Source organism: Erinaceus europaeus, chromosome 5, assembly GCF_950295315.1.
Source record: "Erinaceus europaeus chromosome 5, mEriEur2.1, whole genome shotgun sequence".
Classification (NCBI taxonomy): Eukaryota; Metazoa; Chordata; class Mammalia; order Eulipotyphla; family Erinaceidae; genus Erinaceus; species Erinaceus europaeus.
The window spans coordinates 82,005,309-82,019,172 of NC_080166.1; the positions used below are offsets into that span (position 1 = coordinate 82,005,309).

The window sequence follows — 13,864 nt, forward strand, 5'->3', positions numbered from 1 at the left end:
GTCCCCTGTCCCCACTTGCAAAGAGAAAGCTTCACTAGTGGTGATGCAGGTGTCTCTCTCCTAGTCTATTCTTCTTCCCTCTGAATTTCCTTCTGTCCTACTAAATAAAATAAACATTTACATTTTTTAATTTATTAATAAAAAGAAATCTTGGCTATAAATTAAATGTATAGTCCTACTCTGCAATTTAAAAAGTTGATATTGTGAAACCAGGCAGTGGCACATCAGCTCACGCATACATATTGAGAAACACAAAGACCCACTCAAGGATTTCAGTTGGAGCCCCTGGCTCCCTACCTAAAGGGGGGGGGGGTCACTTCACAAGTGGTGAGGTAGGTCTGCAAGTGTCTTTCTCCCCTGTCTTACCCTCCTGTTTCAATTTTTCTCTGTCCTATCCAACAACAACAACAATGGCAGCAATGACAACAATGGGAAAAGATGGCGGTCAGGAGCAGTGAATTCGTAGTGTAGGCACTGAGCCGCAGAGATAACCCTGGAAGCAAAAAAAAAAAAAAAGATATTATATTGTTCAGGGCAAAATGGACGGGACTTGAGGTGATTATACTAAGTGAAATAAGAAACGAAAAGACATTAACAGGTTTTCCTTACATGTGGAAGTTTGGTAACTAAAGCAGATTAACTTGAAAAAGCAAACAAAATAACCAAAACATCTTTGCAAAAACATGCTGGAGGGGGCCAGGCAGTGGTGCATCTGGTTGAGCATATACTTTACTAAATGCAAGGACTTGGGTTTAATCCCTGGTCCCTACTTGCAAGGAGGAAATCTTCATGAACTGTGGAGCAGTGCTGCAGGTGCCTCTCTCTCTCTCTCTCTCTCTCTCTCTCTCTCTCTCTTTTCCTTTCTATCACCTCTCCCCTTCAATTTCTCTCAGTCTTATCAAGTAAAAGAAAAAAAATTGGGGGTAGGTGGTGGCGCACCTGGTTGAGTGCACATTACAATGAGCAAGGACTCAGGTTTGGGCCCCTGGCCCCCACCTGCACAGGGATAGCTTTGCAAGTGGTGAAGCATGGCTGTCTCTCTGTCTCTCTGTCTCTGTATCTCTCTCTTCTTCCCTCTAGATTTCTTGCTGTCTCTATCCAGTAAGTCAAGACAATAAAATAAAAAAAAAAGAGGGAGTTGGGCGGTAGCGCAGCTGCTTAAACTCATGTGGCACTAAGTGCAAGGACCGGTGTAAGGATCCCGGTTTGAGCCCCCGGCTCCCCACCTGCAGGGGAGTCCCTTGACAGGTGGTGAAGCAGGTCTGCAGGTGTCTATCTTTCTCTCCCCCTCTCTGTCTTCCCCTCCTCTCTCCATTTCTCTCTGTCCTATCTAACAATGATGACATCAATAACAATAATAACTACAACAACAACGAAAAACAAGGGCAACAAAAGGCAAAATAAACTTTAAAAATTTTAAAAATATTTTAAAAATTTAAAAAAGAAAGAAAGGAAAAAAGACAAAGAGAAAGAAAGAAGGAAAGCAAAGCAAAGCAAAGAAAAACATAAACAAGGTAGCAAAAAATGAACACCAGGAGTGATAGTTTTGTAATGTAGACATCAAGTCCCAATAATAACCCGGGCAGCAAAGTAATCTGGATTCCAAAGTTATGGGCAATTTCAACAAAACAAAAGTAGTGATGAGAAATAGGTAAGTGAGGAGTGATGACGTATTTACTGGTGCCCAACAGCATAATGGTTCTGCAAAACACTGTCATGTCTGAGGCTCTGAGGTCCCAGTTTCAATCCCCAGCACCACTATAAATCAGAGTAGAACAGTGCTCTGATTCCCCTTTCTCTTTTTCGCTCTCTCTCACACATTCTTTTACTCTGTAGCTCTCTTTCATGAAAAATAAATATTTTTTAAATCCAATTTTAAAAATGGGAATAATGTGACCATCTTTTGAAAGACACTCAGAAGGCTAATAGATGCATGAAAAGACAATCAGTGCAAATCAAAACAGAATCAGTTCTTTTCTCAGGCCAGAGAGAACGGCCACAATGTAAACAACCAGGCCAACAAGTGTTGCACAGAGAAGAGAGGGCTTGTCTACTATTGGTGGCTCTGTAAATGGGTGTAGCCACTATGGAGAGCAATATGGAGATATCTCTCTCTATAAAAAGGGAGGAAGTGGGTGCGTGGCTAGGGGTAGCCAGGAAGGGAGGGCTGGCTAGTTAGCTCACTAGGATAGTGTGCTGCTTTGCAATTGTGTATGGCCCAGGTTTGAGTCCAGACCCCAATTAATTGAAAGAAGCTTTGGTGCTGTGATCTCTTTCTGTCTACCTCTCTCTGCCTCTGTCTCACTCATGGACAGAAGTTGAGAAATAAGAACAGAAAGAGTAAACAAAATACAGGACTTGGACTGGGTTTGGTGTATTGCATCAAAGCAAAGGACTGGGGGAAGTGGGGAGTATTTTCACATCCTGGTGCGTGATGGTGGAGGAGGACTTAGACTGGGTTGAGAGTGTTTTGCAGAAAATTGAGAAATTCTACACATGTATGAACAACTGTGTTTATTGTAAACCATTAACTCAATTAAGACATAAAAATAAAATTCCACCCACTTCTCAGTATTTACTCCCAAAAAGCAAAAACCCTAAATTGAAGAATAAGACACACCATTTATAATAGCATTATTTACAAATAGTTAAGAATCGGATACAATATAAATGCTAATTGAATAATATGCAGCTATGTAAAAAAGATACAATCTAGTGATTTGAAAAAAATATAGACCCCTACATTTGTGCCTAGTGAAATAAACCTGAGGAAGATGAACACCACATGATCTTACTCGTATGGCATAGACAGAAAACAAGTAAGCAGATAAATTCAAAAGAGCAAAACAAAATTTTAGATGAGAAGACCTAGTAGTTGTTACCAGAAAATTAGAAGCAAGGGGGGTATGTAGATAGTGACAAAAGGAACAATTGTAGGTGAAAGAATGAACTGTACTTTTAGTGGTGAACTTAAGTAGTATATATGTATGCTGATTTGCAGTAACTAACACTGAAAATATGTATGCCATAAAGTTACATTACTTCAGTTAAGTTTGTTAAGCTCAATAAAAAAAAAGGAAGTAACACACACACACACACACACACACACACACACACACACACACACACACACACGATTTTGTTTGTTTGTTTTGCTTTTGCCTCCAGGGTTATTGCTGGGGCTGCACTATGAATCCACTGCTCCTGGAGACTACTTTTCCATTTTTATTGCCCTTATTGATGTTGATATTTTTGCCATTGCTGTTGTTGGATAGGACAGGGAGAAATGGAGAGAGATGGGGAAGGCAGAGAGGGGGAGAGAATGATAGACACCTGCAAACCTGCTTCACCACTTACGAAGTGATCTCCGTGCAGGTGGGGAGCCAGGGGCTGGAACTGGGATCCTTACGCGGGTCCTTGGACTTTGCACCATAAGCTCAACCCGCTGCGCTACTGCCCGGCCCCCTATATACATACATATACATGTACATATAAAATATACATACATACATACACATGTCCATGTATATGTATGTATATATATTTTATCGGAGTACTACTCAGTTCTTGAAGGCTTAGGGGAATGAATCTAGAGCGTTGAAGTGTGAAACCTGGGACCAGGTATGAAAGTGTTCTGTAGAGCCATTACACTCACTCTTGCATACGCTTTTTACATATTGGTTTCCGAGCTGGGATGCCCATACTCCAATTATTAGACAAACTACTCTCATGCTAAAAGAAAACAGGAATTTCTGTTTATTTATGTCACTTAAAAATATATATATATATATATATTTTTTTTCTTTTTATCAGATATAACACTGGTAAAGAGTTGCTCACTGAGGACCAGTGAAATAGCTCACTAGGGTAGTTTGCTGCTTTGTCATGTACAAGATCCACTGTATTGAAGAAAGCATTGGTGCTGTAGTCTTCCTTCATTCTCTGTTTCTGCCTCTAGCTAAAAAACAAAACACAAAAGCAAATACATGGGATCTGGGCGGTACCCAGCGGATTAAGCGCACGTGGTACAAAAGCAAATACCGCTCACTGGATGAAACCGAATTTATTTAAATACCAGTAAAATTTTCCCTATGTAAACAAAATAAAAATGTTCCTACTTGCCTGCTAGGTTTACCCTGTTCTATTAGTAAACAACAGTAAGTGTAGCATATGTTAAAAGACTGGTGTTCCTTATTCAAATCAAGTAGAGATAGATGTCTTCCTGTTGGGAGAGAAGCGGGTGAAACTCAAGGCCAAATGTTGCTCTCCAGATCTACCTCTAATACATCATTTTGTAATAATACACCATTAATACATACAGCTGACTCAGGCTACAAGTAAAGTACTGTTTATTATAAGATAGAGTCGGTGAGAAATTGAGATAGGGAGAGAGACAGACACCTGTAGCACTGCTTTATCACTTGTGAAGCTTCCGCCCTGCTGGTGGAGACCAGGGGCCTGAAACTGGCCTATTGGCTGTTTTTCACTTCCAGAACTCCTTAAACTGAGGGCTGTTATCTTGAGGACCATACAGCACTGTGTTCATAAACAATTCCTCATGGACTAAGTAAAAAAAAAAAAAAAAAAAACCTTTTTGTATGTTAATATAAATCTTAAGCAGATTTGGATGGATGAAGTAAGACTATTGGTTAGCATTGTCTACAAATCCCCCCCCCCAACATTGCTCAGCTCCACTTTATGGTGGTGGGGGCTGGGCTGTTGAACCTGGGACTTTGGATCTTTAGGCAGGAGTCTCTTTGCATAACCATTAAACATTTTACCCCCACTCTGCATTATCTACAAATTCTACCAAAGGATGATTAAGGATGATGGCCTCCAGATTTAGAAAGCCACTGAAATTGGTCCCATTGATATTTGTTTCTGAATTCCCATTTTTGTTTTCCTGGTTCTGTGTCAGCATCATCAAGTAAGATAGATTTTATGTTAATAAGTTGTCCAAATTCAGAGCACAGTGTTAGCAAAAATAAAGAACAAACTTGGCTTAGTATTAATAAAAATAAATCGAATGAAGGGCTGAGGAGACAGCATAATGGTTATGGAAAAAGACTTCCATGCTTGAGGTCCCAGGTTCAATCCCTCATCCCCAGCAAAAATCAGAGCTGAGCAGTGCTCTGGTAAAATAATAATAACAATAATAATAATTAACTATAGTAAAAAACAATCTGTCTGCCTTGAGTTAGGCTGGACTACCTCCCACCTGAACCCACAGTTCCCTCTTCTCCCCATCACTAGCCCAAAAGAGAAGTGAAATTATTTTATTTCATACTTTGAGAGCATTTTAGTAAATGGAGAGAAAATTACTCGTTGAATAAATAGGAGCAGTTGAAGATAGAATCAAGAGTTAGCAAAAACAGTAACTACAGTGAGGTGAGAGCAAGAAAACCGGAGTGTACACTACATTAATAGTAAGAAAAACTCTAATAGGGTGGCAAAAAAAAAAAAACTACACTGTGAATCTGGCTTCTATTCTATACTACACAACTTCCTTATCAAAATGACTGCACTTTTTTTTTTTTTAAAAAAAGAGTAAACTCATTTATCCAAAATAAACATTTCTCTCCAATCTTTTCATATGCAACAGAGCAGATTTAATAACCAATAAAATAAAGTCTATTCAGATTATTTAAGTATTTTCTAACATTTAAAATAACAAAGATCATTGAAAACAACAGGCTTGTTTGTTCCATTTATTTTGAAGAGGGGCAAATCCAAGAATAATTTATCATTTTCAGCATTTTTTTTAACATCCCAAGACCATCTTTTACAATCAAAAACAAGAATCCTTAATCTGGCATCACATACCCCAAGTCATATCACCACTGAACTTCTGGGAAGAGAGATCTCTGACAATTAAGACTTACTTGCAATACTGAATGGTTTACAGGAATAAATTCTAACAGAGCCAACACTTGTCTCGCTTTTTCAGATACAAGCCCCAAGGTGAGTCTATTTATTACCTGCTATTGCACTAAACATGCTCCTTTCCCACTGAGGAAGGCCCTTTGATTTTTAAGGTATGTTTTCTGACTACTCTATATAAGCAACTGAACAACTTAGAGAGTATTCTCTTTCTGACTCTCAACACTGGAAGTCTTCCTGATTTTCAGGGTTTAGGCTATGACAGCTGTCCTTTCAGCCTTGGCCTGTAACTCTGTTCCCATCAAACTGCCACCCCTTTCAAATACAACTTATAACAAGATGAGAAGGGAAGCCAGTTTCTTATGGGCTCAGGTACACAGTCTAATTTATTAACATGATAACATAACATTCTTTTTTACTTGTTTCTCATACTCAGAGAGAGAGAGACTAGCTAAGGAACCTAAAGATGCGAAGCCATTTGTTGTTCTCTTTCACAAGTCCAGAGGTCTTCAGCAAAATGAGCAAGTGGAGTAGTCACTATAGAAATAAATGTGTCCATTCTGAGGACTAAAGCAGCTAACAACTGTGCAAATGCCTTACAGAATATGGAATGTTAGCTTCACGAAGACAGTCACCTGTTTTGGTCACTGATGATCCTAGTGGCCAAGAATAGAATCTGCCATATGGGAGATAATATGGAAGAAATAGATGGTCTAACAAAAACAGTGAAGCAGCATTGAACATGGTGGCTTAAGCTCCCTAATTAAAATGGCGCTGTACTTGATTAATGTGCTACCGGAGCATTTAGGGCTTTTCTTAGTCAACATTTAGACTGGCAAAAGCAACAAATTCAGAAGAGAGAGAGAGAAATGGGAGAGATAGCAGTATGTTGGAATTGCTTCATATATATATATATATATATTTACACTTTGATCCACTCCCAAGAATTTGCAGACTTTTCCTTGACAGTTCAGAGAGAGATATATTGTGATATCTGGAATGTTAGTTTTTCTATCTCCTTTGTTTTCCATCACTGTTTCCTTCTTGCCTCATTTGCAGGTGATAGTTGGCATTTTAAGCATTCCTAACTAGCTTCACAATCCTAAACTGTATAAAACAATATCCAAACAACATCTGGCAGAGCAAAGCTGTCATCTAAATGAAGCCAGGCCAATGTTCAGAAAACTATTCTTTGCAATTTTTTTTAATTATTAAAATAATGTAAATGTTGGTTTTAAGTAGTCTATATGTGGGCACAAATTTTATGAAGTCTGAATTTCCTTCCTAAGGTTATTTTTCTAGCTTCAAAAACTGAAAGTATGCTTGGCAAGAATAAATTTTATTCAAACAAAAGATTATTTCTTCAAAAGAAAATTAACCTGGAAACAAAAGATTATTTCTTCAAAATAAAATTAACCTGAGGGAACATAAAATCTTCAGTGAGAAGGGAATAATATAGCAGGAAGAATGCATGCTTTAACTACCTTAGAATACTTCAAAGGGAAATGGAAATTGTTCTGAAAAAAATCATTTTGATACTTTAATACATGCACAAGGATGAAAATGTTCTTGAAAGCACAAAGAATGCAATTAGGAAAAACTTTCCCAATAATCGCAATATTTTGAATAAAATGGCTGAATTTTTAAATAAAATTGCAGCTATTGGAATACCTACACTCAGTTAACTTTTAGTTAATTTAAGTTTAATCTGTAATATGTTGGAAGGTTACAATTATGTACCTTGTCACAGTTGAGAAGCCAATCATGATTAGGGACAATTGAGAAATCTTAGGAAAATAACTTCTATGAATACAATGTCAGACCAACAGAAGTTACTCAAATTACCAAATGCTGTTTTGATGAGACTTTATTTACTAAGTTTTGACTATGTGAACCTGCTTTATGTTTTCTAAATTAATACCTCAAGAAGAGCAAAATGGTCCCAATTTCCAAGGCATAGAAACTTTGCCTCAACTACATTTGTTCCTCTCCCAGGAAGCAGAATAGCTTCCCACAGTTTACGTTTTGCAAACAGGTGACTGGAGACTAATGTTCACACAGTCATATTCTATTTTGTTAGTAGCCACTTCAAACTGAAAGACCAGGTCAGGTCCTAAAAGGGCTTAAAAGTGTAGAATGCCATTAGCAATATATATTTTTTTGAACCGACAGTTTGCAGGGACAATGGAATCTGCTAAAAACAAATCTATTAGTCATTCTGAAGGAACCCATCTTAATTAAAATAAGGAGTTAAGAGTTCTAAGGACTCGCTTTCCACTCCCACCACCCAAACAGTAATTCAACTTTAGCTCAATTCCTTTGTAAGAGGATTTTCTTATCTTCCTTAGCAAATTCTACAACCTCTCTAGAAACTTTAGCAAATATTCTACTTAACAGTCCGCACACCCTATTTGGGGTTCCTGTAGCAATTAAAACAGATCCCAGTTCCCTTGACTCGCAATGGCTGGTGAACTTCCTACTCCGGGTTCCAAACTCAGCCTGGAGTTTCTCATAGCTATAATAATCCTGAACCTGAGTGCAGAGAAAACCAAAAGAACTCTGTGTAACTCTCCTTGCAAAGATCTTTGCTTGCTCTTGCAAGCTCCCCGCGGGTCAAAAGGTGGTGGGTGCGAAAAGTTCGGAGAGCTGGCTGCCATAAAGCTGCCCTGACCCAGAACTTTCCACCCGGCTGGGGTAACCGCGAGGCCTTGGGGCGCGGGAGCTGATCTGAGGAACCCGGAGAAAGCCAGTTCCGGGAGCCTGGAGATGGCGGCTCAGGGTCTGCCTTCTCCAGCACCCACGGGGGTTTCTCCGGGAAGGCCAGACCATTCAGGATGGGGAGACAGCATAACAGTTGTGCAAAAGACTTTCCTGCCTGAGGCTCTGAGGTCCCCGGTTCGATACCCAGCACCACCATATGCCAAGAAGCCGTGTTACTTGTTGCAAAGAGGGAATGGAGAGAACATTGGCGGGGCGCCCTTCGGAGGGAAATTGGGGTTAGGAGTGACACACACACACACCCTACAGACACACATCTGTCTGTATGTAACAACCCCGGCGTGACGCCCGCGCCCAAGCGCAAGAGGCGAGGGGTGGCCGGGTACGCGGGGCTCCGAACCCGAGGGCGCTGTCCTCGCGGTGCGCACAGCGGGCACGGGAGCGGCGGAGACGGGGACCCGAGAGCCGCCTCACCTGGGGCCGAAGTTTGGAAGGTAGCGTCTCGTCCTCCGGGGGCGCGGCCCGGCAACCTGGTCCCGGTCGCCGAGGGGCTGAGCACTTGGAAAGTCCAGCGCGTGCCATAGGGCCCGCCGGCGGGGCTGAGCTGCTCGGCCGCGGGGCACAGCTTGAGCGGGACGGGACTGGCCGGCAGGGCCCGGAGCTGCGCGCCCGCGGCGGCGGCGGGGGCAAGGGCGGCCGCGGGGCCGTGGGGCGGCGGGGGCTGCAGCCCGTGCGGCGGGGCGCCCCCGGCCCGCAGCAAGTTCTCGATCAAGAAACTCTTGCCCAGGTTGCCGAAGCCAGGCGCGGCGGGGAGGTGCAGCAGAGCCGAGGAGGCCACCACGTCCCAGTAGGCGCCGGCGTGGGCCGCCACGGCGCTGGGGAGCATGGTGCCGCGCCCCGCGCCCCGCGCCCCGCGCCCACCCGCCTGGGCCGCCTCCTGCGGGGCTGCGGCGCACCGACTGGGGAACGGGAGTGGAGCGATATTATTTATTGGGGTTGGGCACTTTTGAAGGGGTGGGAGGAGGCAGGGGGAGGGGGAAGTTGTGCATTTCCTTAGCCCGGTGGCCTGGGCCCGGGGGCGTCGGGGAGGGGGTAAGTCCTGGCCGCTCTCTATGCAGATTTTTTTTTTTAATTGAAGGCTGGAAGGTGTGTCCAGCCCATCCATTCATGTCAACCAGCCACAGAGTGACGGACGCAGCCAACAACAATCAGGGCAGTCCTGAAAGTCCCCAACAGCTTTGGCAAGGGGCGGGGAAGGCGATGGGAACTCGCCAGCCCTCCCTTCCCCGCTCCCCAAAGCTCAGGAGCCCCCTCCCTCCCCAGCACCCAGGGTGCTAATCTCTGACAAAGAGCCTCCTGGGGTGGGGGGTGTTGCCACCTGGAGAACGCTGGGCGTGCCACCTGTTGGGTGAGCCCTGGAGTTGATGCCAGCACTTCAGAGGGGGCGTCCTTGCAAAGTGATGGGGTCACCAGTGTCTTGAAGGACAGTAGCATTCTAAGAAAGTGTCAGGTGCTGCTGAGACTGATGTGGACAGTGACAAGTGTGACAAGTGGGTGACAAGTGTGACCATAGTGGGTAGTTTGGACAGGTGAAAAGTGTGACCATAGTGGGTAGTTTGCCTGTTCAATGGACCCCGTTTATAGGGACAGAAAGAGTTTATCTTTAGATTTATTTGAGATTACATTTACCTTCCCTCCCAACCCTTTAAACTGAAGTTTTTTTCAGTTTACTAAGAATCTGCCTGACTGGAGAGGTGAAAAGGGCACACGTGTGGGTGTGAGCGGGCAGGCAGGCGTGTAATTAAAAGTCCCTTAAACCGCAAGGTAACCACGTTGAATATCTTCATTTGGAAAAACTATCCATGGAATGGTAAACTTATGACTTTTCTGCCTTTAACTCTTTCCATTGCCACTTTTGTGCAGATTTAGGTCAATGTACTTCTAGTAAAGGCTTGTGAGGGTTTCTGCCAAGTTTGGTGTCATGTATGTCATGTATTTGTATACATGTCAATTCCTCCATTTATTTTCCCGAGAGCACTGCACAATTCTGGTTTATGAGGTGCTGGAGGTCTGAACTTTGGATTTTGGAGCCTCAAGCATAGAAGCCTTTTGCCTAACATTTATATTGTACCCCTAGCCCTATTCATGTCTTCTTTAAGAATAATTTAGTGACTGGCTTCAGTTTACTGAAAAGCTGGCGGGAGGGGTCAGGCTAATGAGATCAATTTCCTTCTAAAAACTTGCCTTTGTCCATCCGGATAGCTTACCTGGGAGGGTGTCTGTTTTGTCATGTTTGCAACCCAGATTGCAGCCAGGACCCCCACTGCACTGCGGGAAGCTAATGCAGTGCTGTAGTGCCTCTGTCTGTCTGCCTGTCTACCTGGAAAAAAAGTCAGTCTGGAACAGTGTATCCCTGGGGACAGGAGAAAAAAAAAATCCACCTTTTAGTAAATTGATTTATTCATGTATCTTTACAATAGGTATTTCCAGAGCTTTTTAGCAGTCCACCATCCTACCTGCTACTAAATGGGAAAGAAAGAATTCAGTAGACTGGTGTATGTGACTAGACTAGTATTCATTAACTGACTTACTTAGTAAACAGACTTTTATGAGCAGTTCATACTTATTGAATACTTATGGTCTTGGGGTGAGGAAGGGAGAGATAGATTGTGTGTGTGTGTGTGTGTGTTCCTTGAAGTAGTTCACAGCTGAGTGTGGGAAAAAAAACAAGAATATCTGAGAAAGGACTTGTGGTTTCAAAACAAAACTATGGGAACACTTCGTCCCTATGCTAACTACAAAAGATGAACTGTAGTTGGAGATAGTTGAGATTATCAGAGAAAAGAGGGGTGACAGCATTGCTTCTAACTCCATATCAGAAGACCACTTACTGTTTGTATTCAGCCTGTTAAGTGCTTATGCTCCGTGCGTATGGACTTGTTTGTGTTCATGTTATCGATAGTATAAGATCAGTACTATTATTGTCCCAGTGTTACTAATGCGCTGAGTAACTTTTCTAAGGCTACATTCCTTCCAAAGCAATGAGGCTGAGAAAGTCTAAACTGAATGGCTCTAAAGATTAATCATAACCTTTAGATTCTGTTGTCACTCTTGGCACGTACCTCATTTGCCATGCTAAATGGTGTCACCTGGCCATGCAAGGAAGGCTGATCAACAAGTATTTGTCTCTAGTGACAGGTGGCAGTATAGATTTGAATCAAGAGTAACTGGCGGGCTAGCCAATTTACCATAGCCAGATAAGATGCATTTAGATAACTCTAGGCATGAAATGGTGTAAGATCTATAAAATAAATGGTAAAAAAAAAAAATGCAACTGAAGGGGTCAATACTACCATTTGGATGGCTAAGACTGAATATTGGAATTCTTAAAGAAAGGGCAACTTCTCCTCTAGGGGACATTTAGAAATTGCTGGCAATATTTTGGGGAGTCATAGCTTGGAACAACACTAGGGGCAAGATTGATTGATAGCTATGGAATCTAATGATTTGAAACCAGGATCACTACTGAATATCCTGTGATGCACAGGACAGCGCCTGCAGCATTGAATTGTATGATCCAAAATGTCAGTAATGTAGTGGTGCCCAGAGAAATTTCTATTATACAGAATAAGAGAGGAATGTGAGTTTATTCCAGTTTTCCAGTTTAGTGACTAGGTAGAGAAATGCATAACTATTAAGAAGATGAAAAAAAGAGGAATGCTTTTTGCATGAATATTTGAACAACAACAACAAAATGGAGATTAGAGTTGTTTATAGAATCTTCTAGAGAGGATAATGTAGCAAGAAGATAGATTGATCAGGAGATAAATAATGAAGGATATCAACATTTTAGGGAGAAGAGTTACAAGATAAAAGATGTGATCTGGGAGGTTGTGCGGTGGTGGTAGCATTGGCCTTGGAAGCATGAGGTCCTGTGACCACCACCACCCCATTGCATGTGACAGAGTTATATGCTGGTTTACACTCATGTGATTAAATAAGTAAATTTTAAAAGAGAACTAGTAGGGAGGGGCCAGCAGTGGCACACCCAATTGAATGCATATGTTTACAGTGCCAAGGGCCTGTGTTCAAACCCCTAGTCCCCACCTTCAGGAGAGGTAGGGAAACTTTACAAGTGGTAAAGCAATACTGCAGGTTTCTCTCTTTCTCCTCTTCCCTCAATTTCTCAGACTCTATCAAATAAATAAGTAAGAGGAGCTGTGAAGGAGACTGAAAGTGTGTGTGGGCTCCTTATCTCTTGATTGGGACCAGACCCAGGCCCAGTCTAACACAGCTGAGTGTAGGTTGGAAGACAGAGTGGGAGACAGCCTTTCCCAACATTTACTTTCTGCAATGAACACCAGAAGAGCTTTTAATTGTACTGTTTTTTTTTTTAATCTTACTTAATTTTTTTTTCTTTGATAGAGAATGAGAAGAGAAAGAGAGGCATAGAGAGGAGAGATACCTGCAGCACTCCTCCACCACTTGTGAAACTTCCCCTTTGCAGGTGGGGACTGGGGGCTTGAACCCAGTAATGTGTGTGCTTTACTGGATGCGTCACTGCCCAAGGGCTTTTTCATCAGCAAAATGAACGTTATAGGTTATTTTCAGTAGATATGTAAGTTGTGTTTAAGATGTGGAGGGAAGCAAACAAACCTATTATGCTCTTCAAAATATAGCCTAAAGTTTAAGTAAATACAGAACCAGTCCTGTATTTGATGACTTACTTAGAGCACTCTTGTTGCCTTACATCCAGCCATGAAGTCACAGCATCCTGTGACTAGAATACTACACTTTTTTTTTTGCCTCCTGGGTTATTTCTGGGGTTCCCTGTACTACAAATCTACTGCTCCTGGAGGTCATTTTTCCCCTTTGTTGTCCTAGTTGTTTATCATTGGTTTTGTTATTATTGTCATTGTTGTTGGATAGGACAGAGAGAAATGGAGAGAGGAGGGGAAGACAGAGAAGGGGAGAGAAAGATAGATACCTGCAGACCTGCTTCACCACTTGTGAAGCTTCCCTCCTGCAGCTGGGGAGCCGGGGGCTCGAACTGGGATCCCTACACAGGTCCTTGCATTCCGCACCATGCACTTGCACTCCCACTGCCGCCCGGCTCCCACTGCACTTTTTTTTCTTTTTATTTATTTATTTATTTATTTATTTATTTTTTATTTAAGAAAGGATTAATTAACAAAACCATAGGGTAGGAGGGGTACAACTCCACACAATTCCCACCGCCCAATCTCCATATCCCACCCCCTCCCCC

At 42.3% G+C, this 13,864-nt stretch overlaps 1 protein-coding gene and 1 long non-coding RNA gene across 3 annotated transcripts in view; one reads left to right on the forward strand and one right to left on the reverse strand.

The window, feature by feature from the left end:
- DBX2 (developing brain homeobox 2) overlaps positions 1-9,590 on the reverse strand; it is a 43,656-nt gene extending 34,066 nt beyond the window's left edge. The window contains exon 1 of the mRNA XM_007524650.3: positions 9,073-9,590. Coding sequence (XP_007524712.2) covers positions 9,073-9,484 — 412 coding nt within the window. The 5' untranslated portion in view covers positions 9,485-9,590. The remainder of the gene's footprint in view (positions 1-9,072) is intronic.
- LOC132538625 (uncharacterized) overlaps positions 8,755-13,864 on the forward strand; it is a 126,462-nt gene continuing 121,352 nt past the window's right edge. For both annotated transcript variants that reach the window (XR_009549975.1, XR_009549974.1), the window contains exon 1: positions 8,755-9,092. This is a non-coding gene — a long non-coding RNA (uncharacterized LOC132538625). The remainder of the gene's footprint in view (positions 9,093-13,864) is intronic.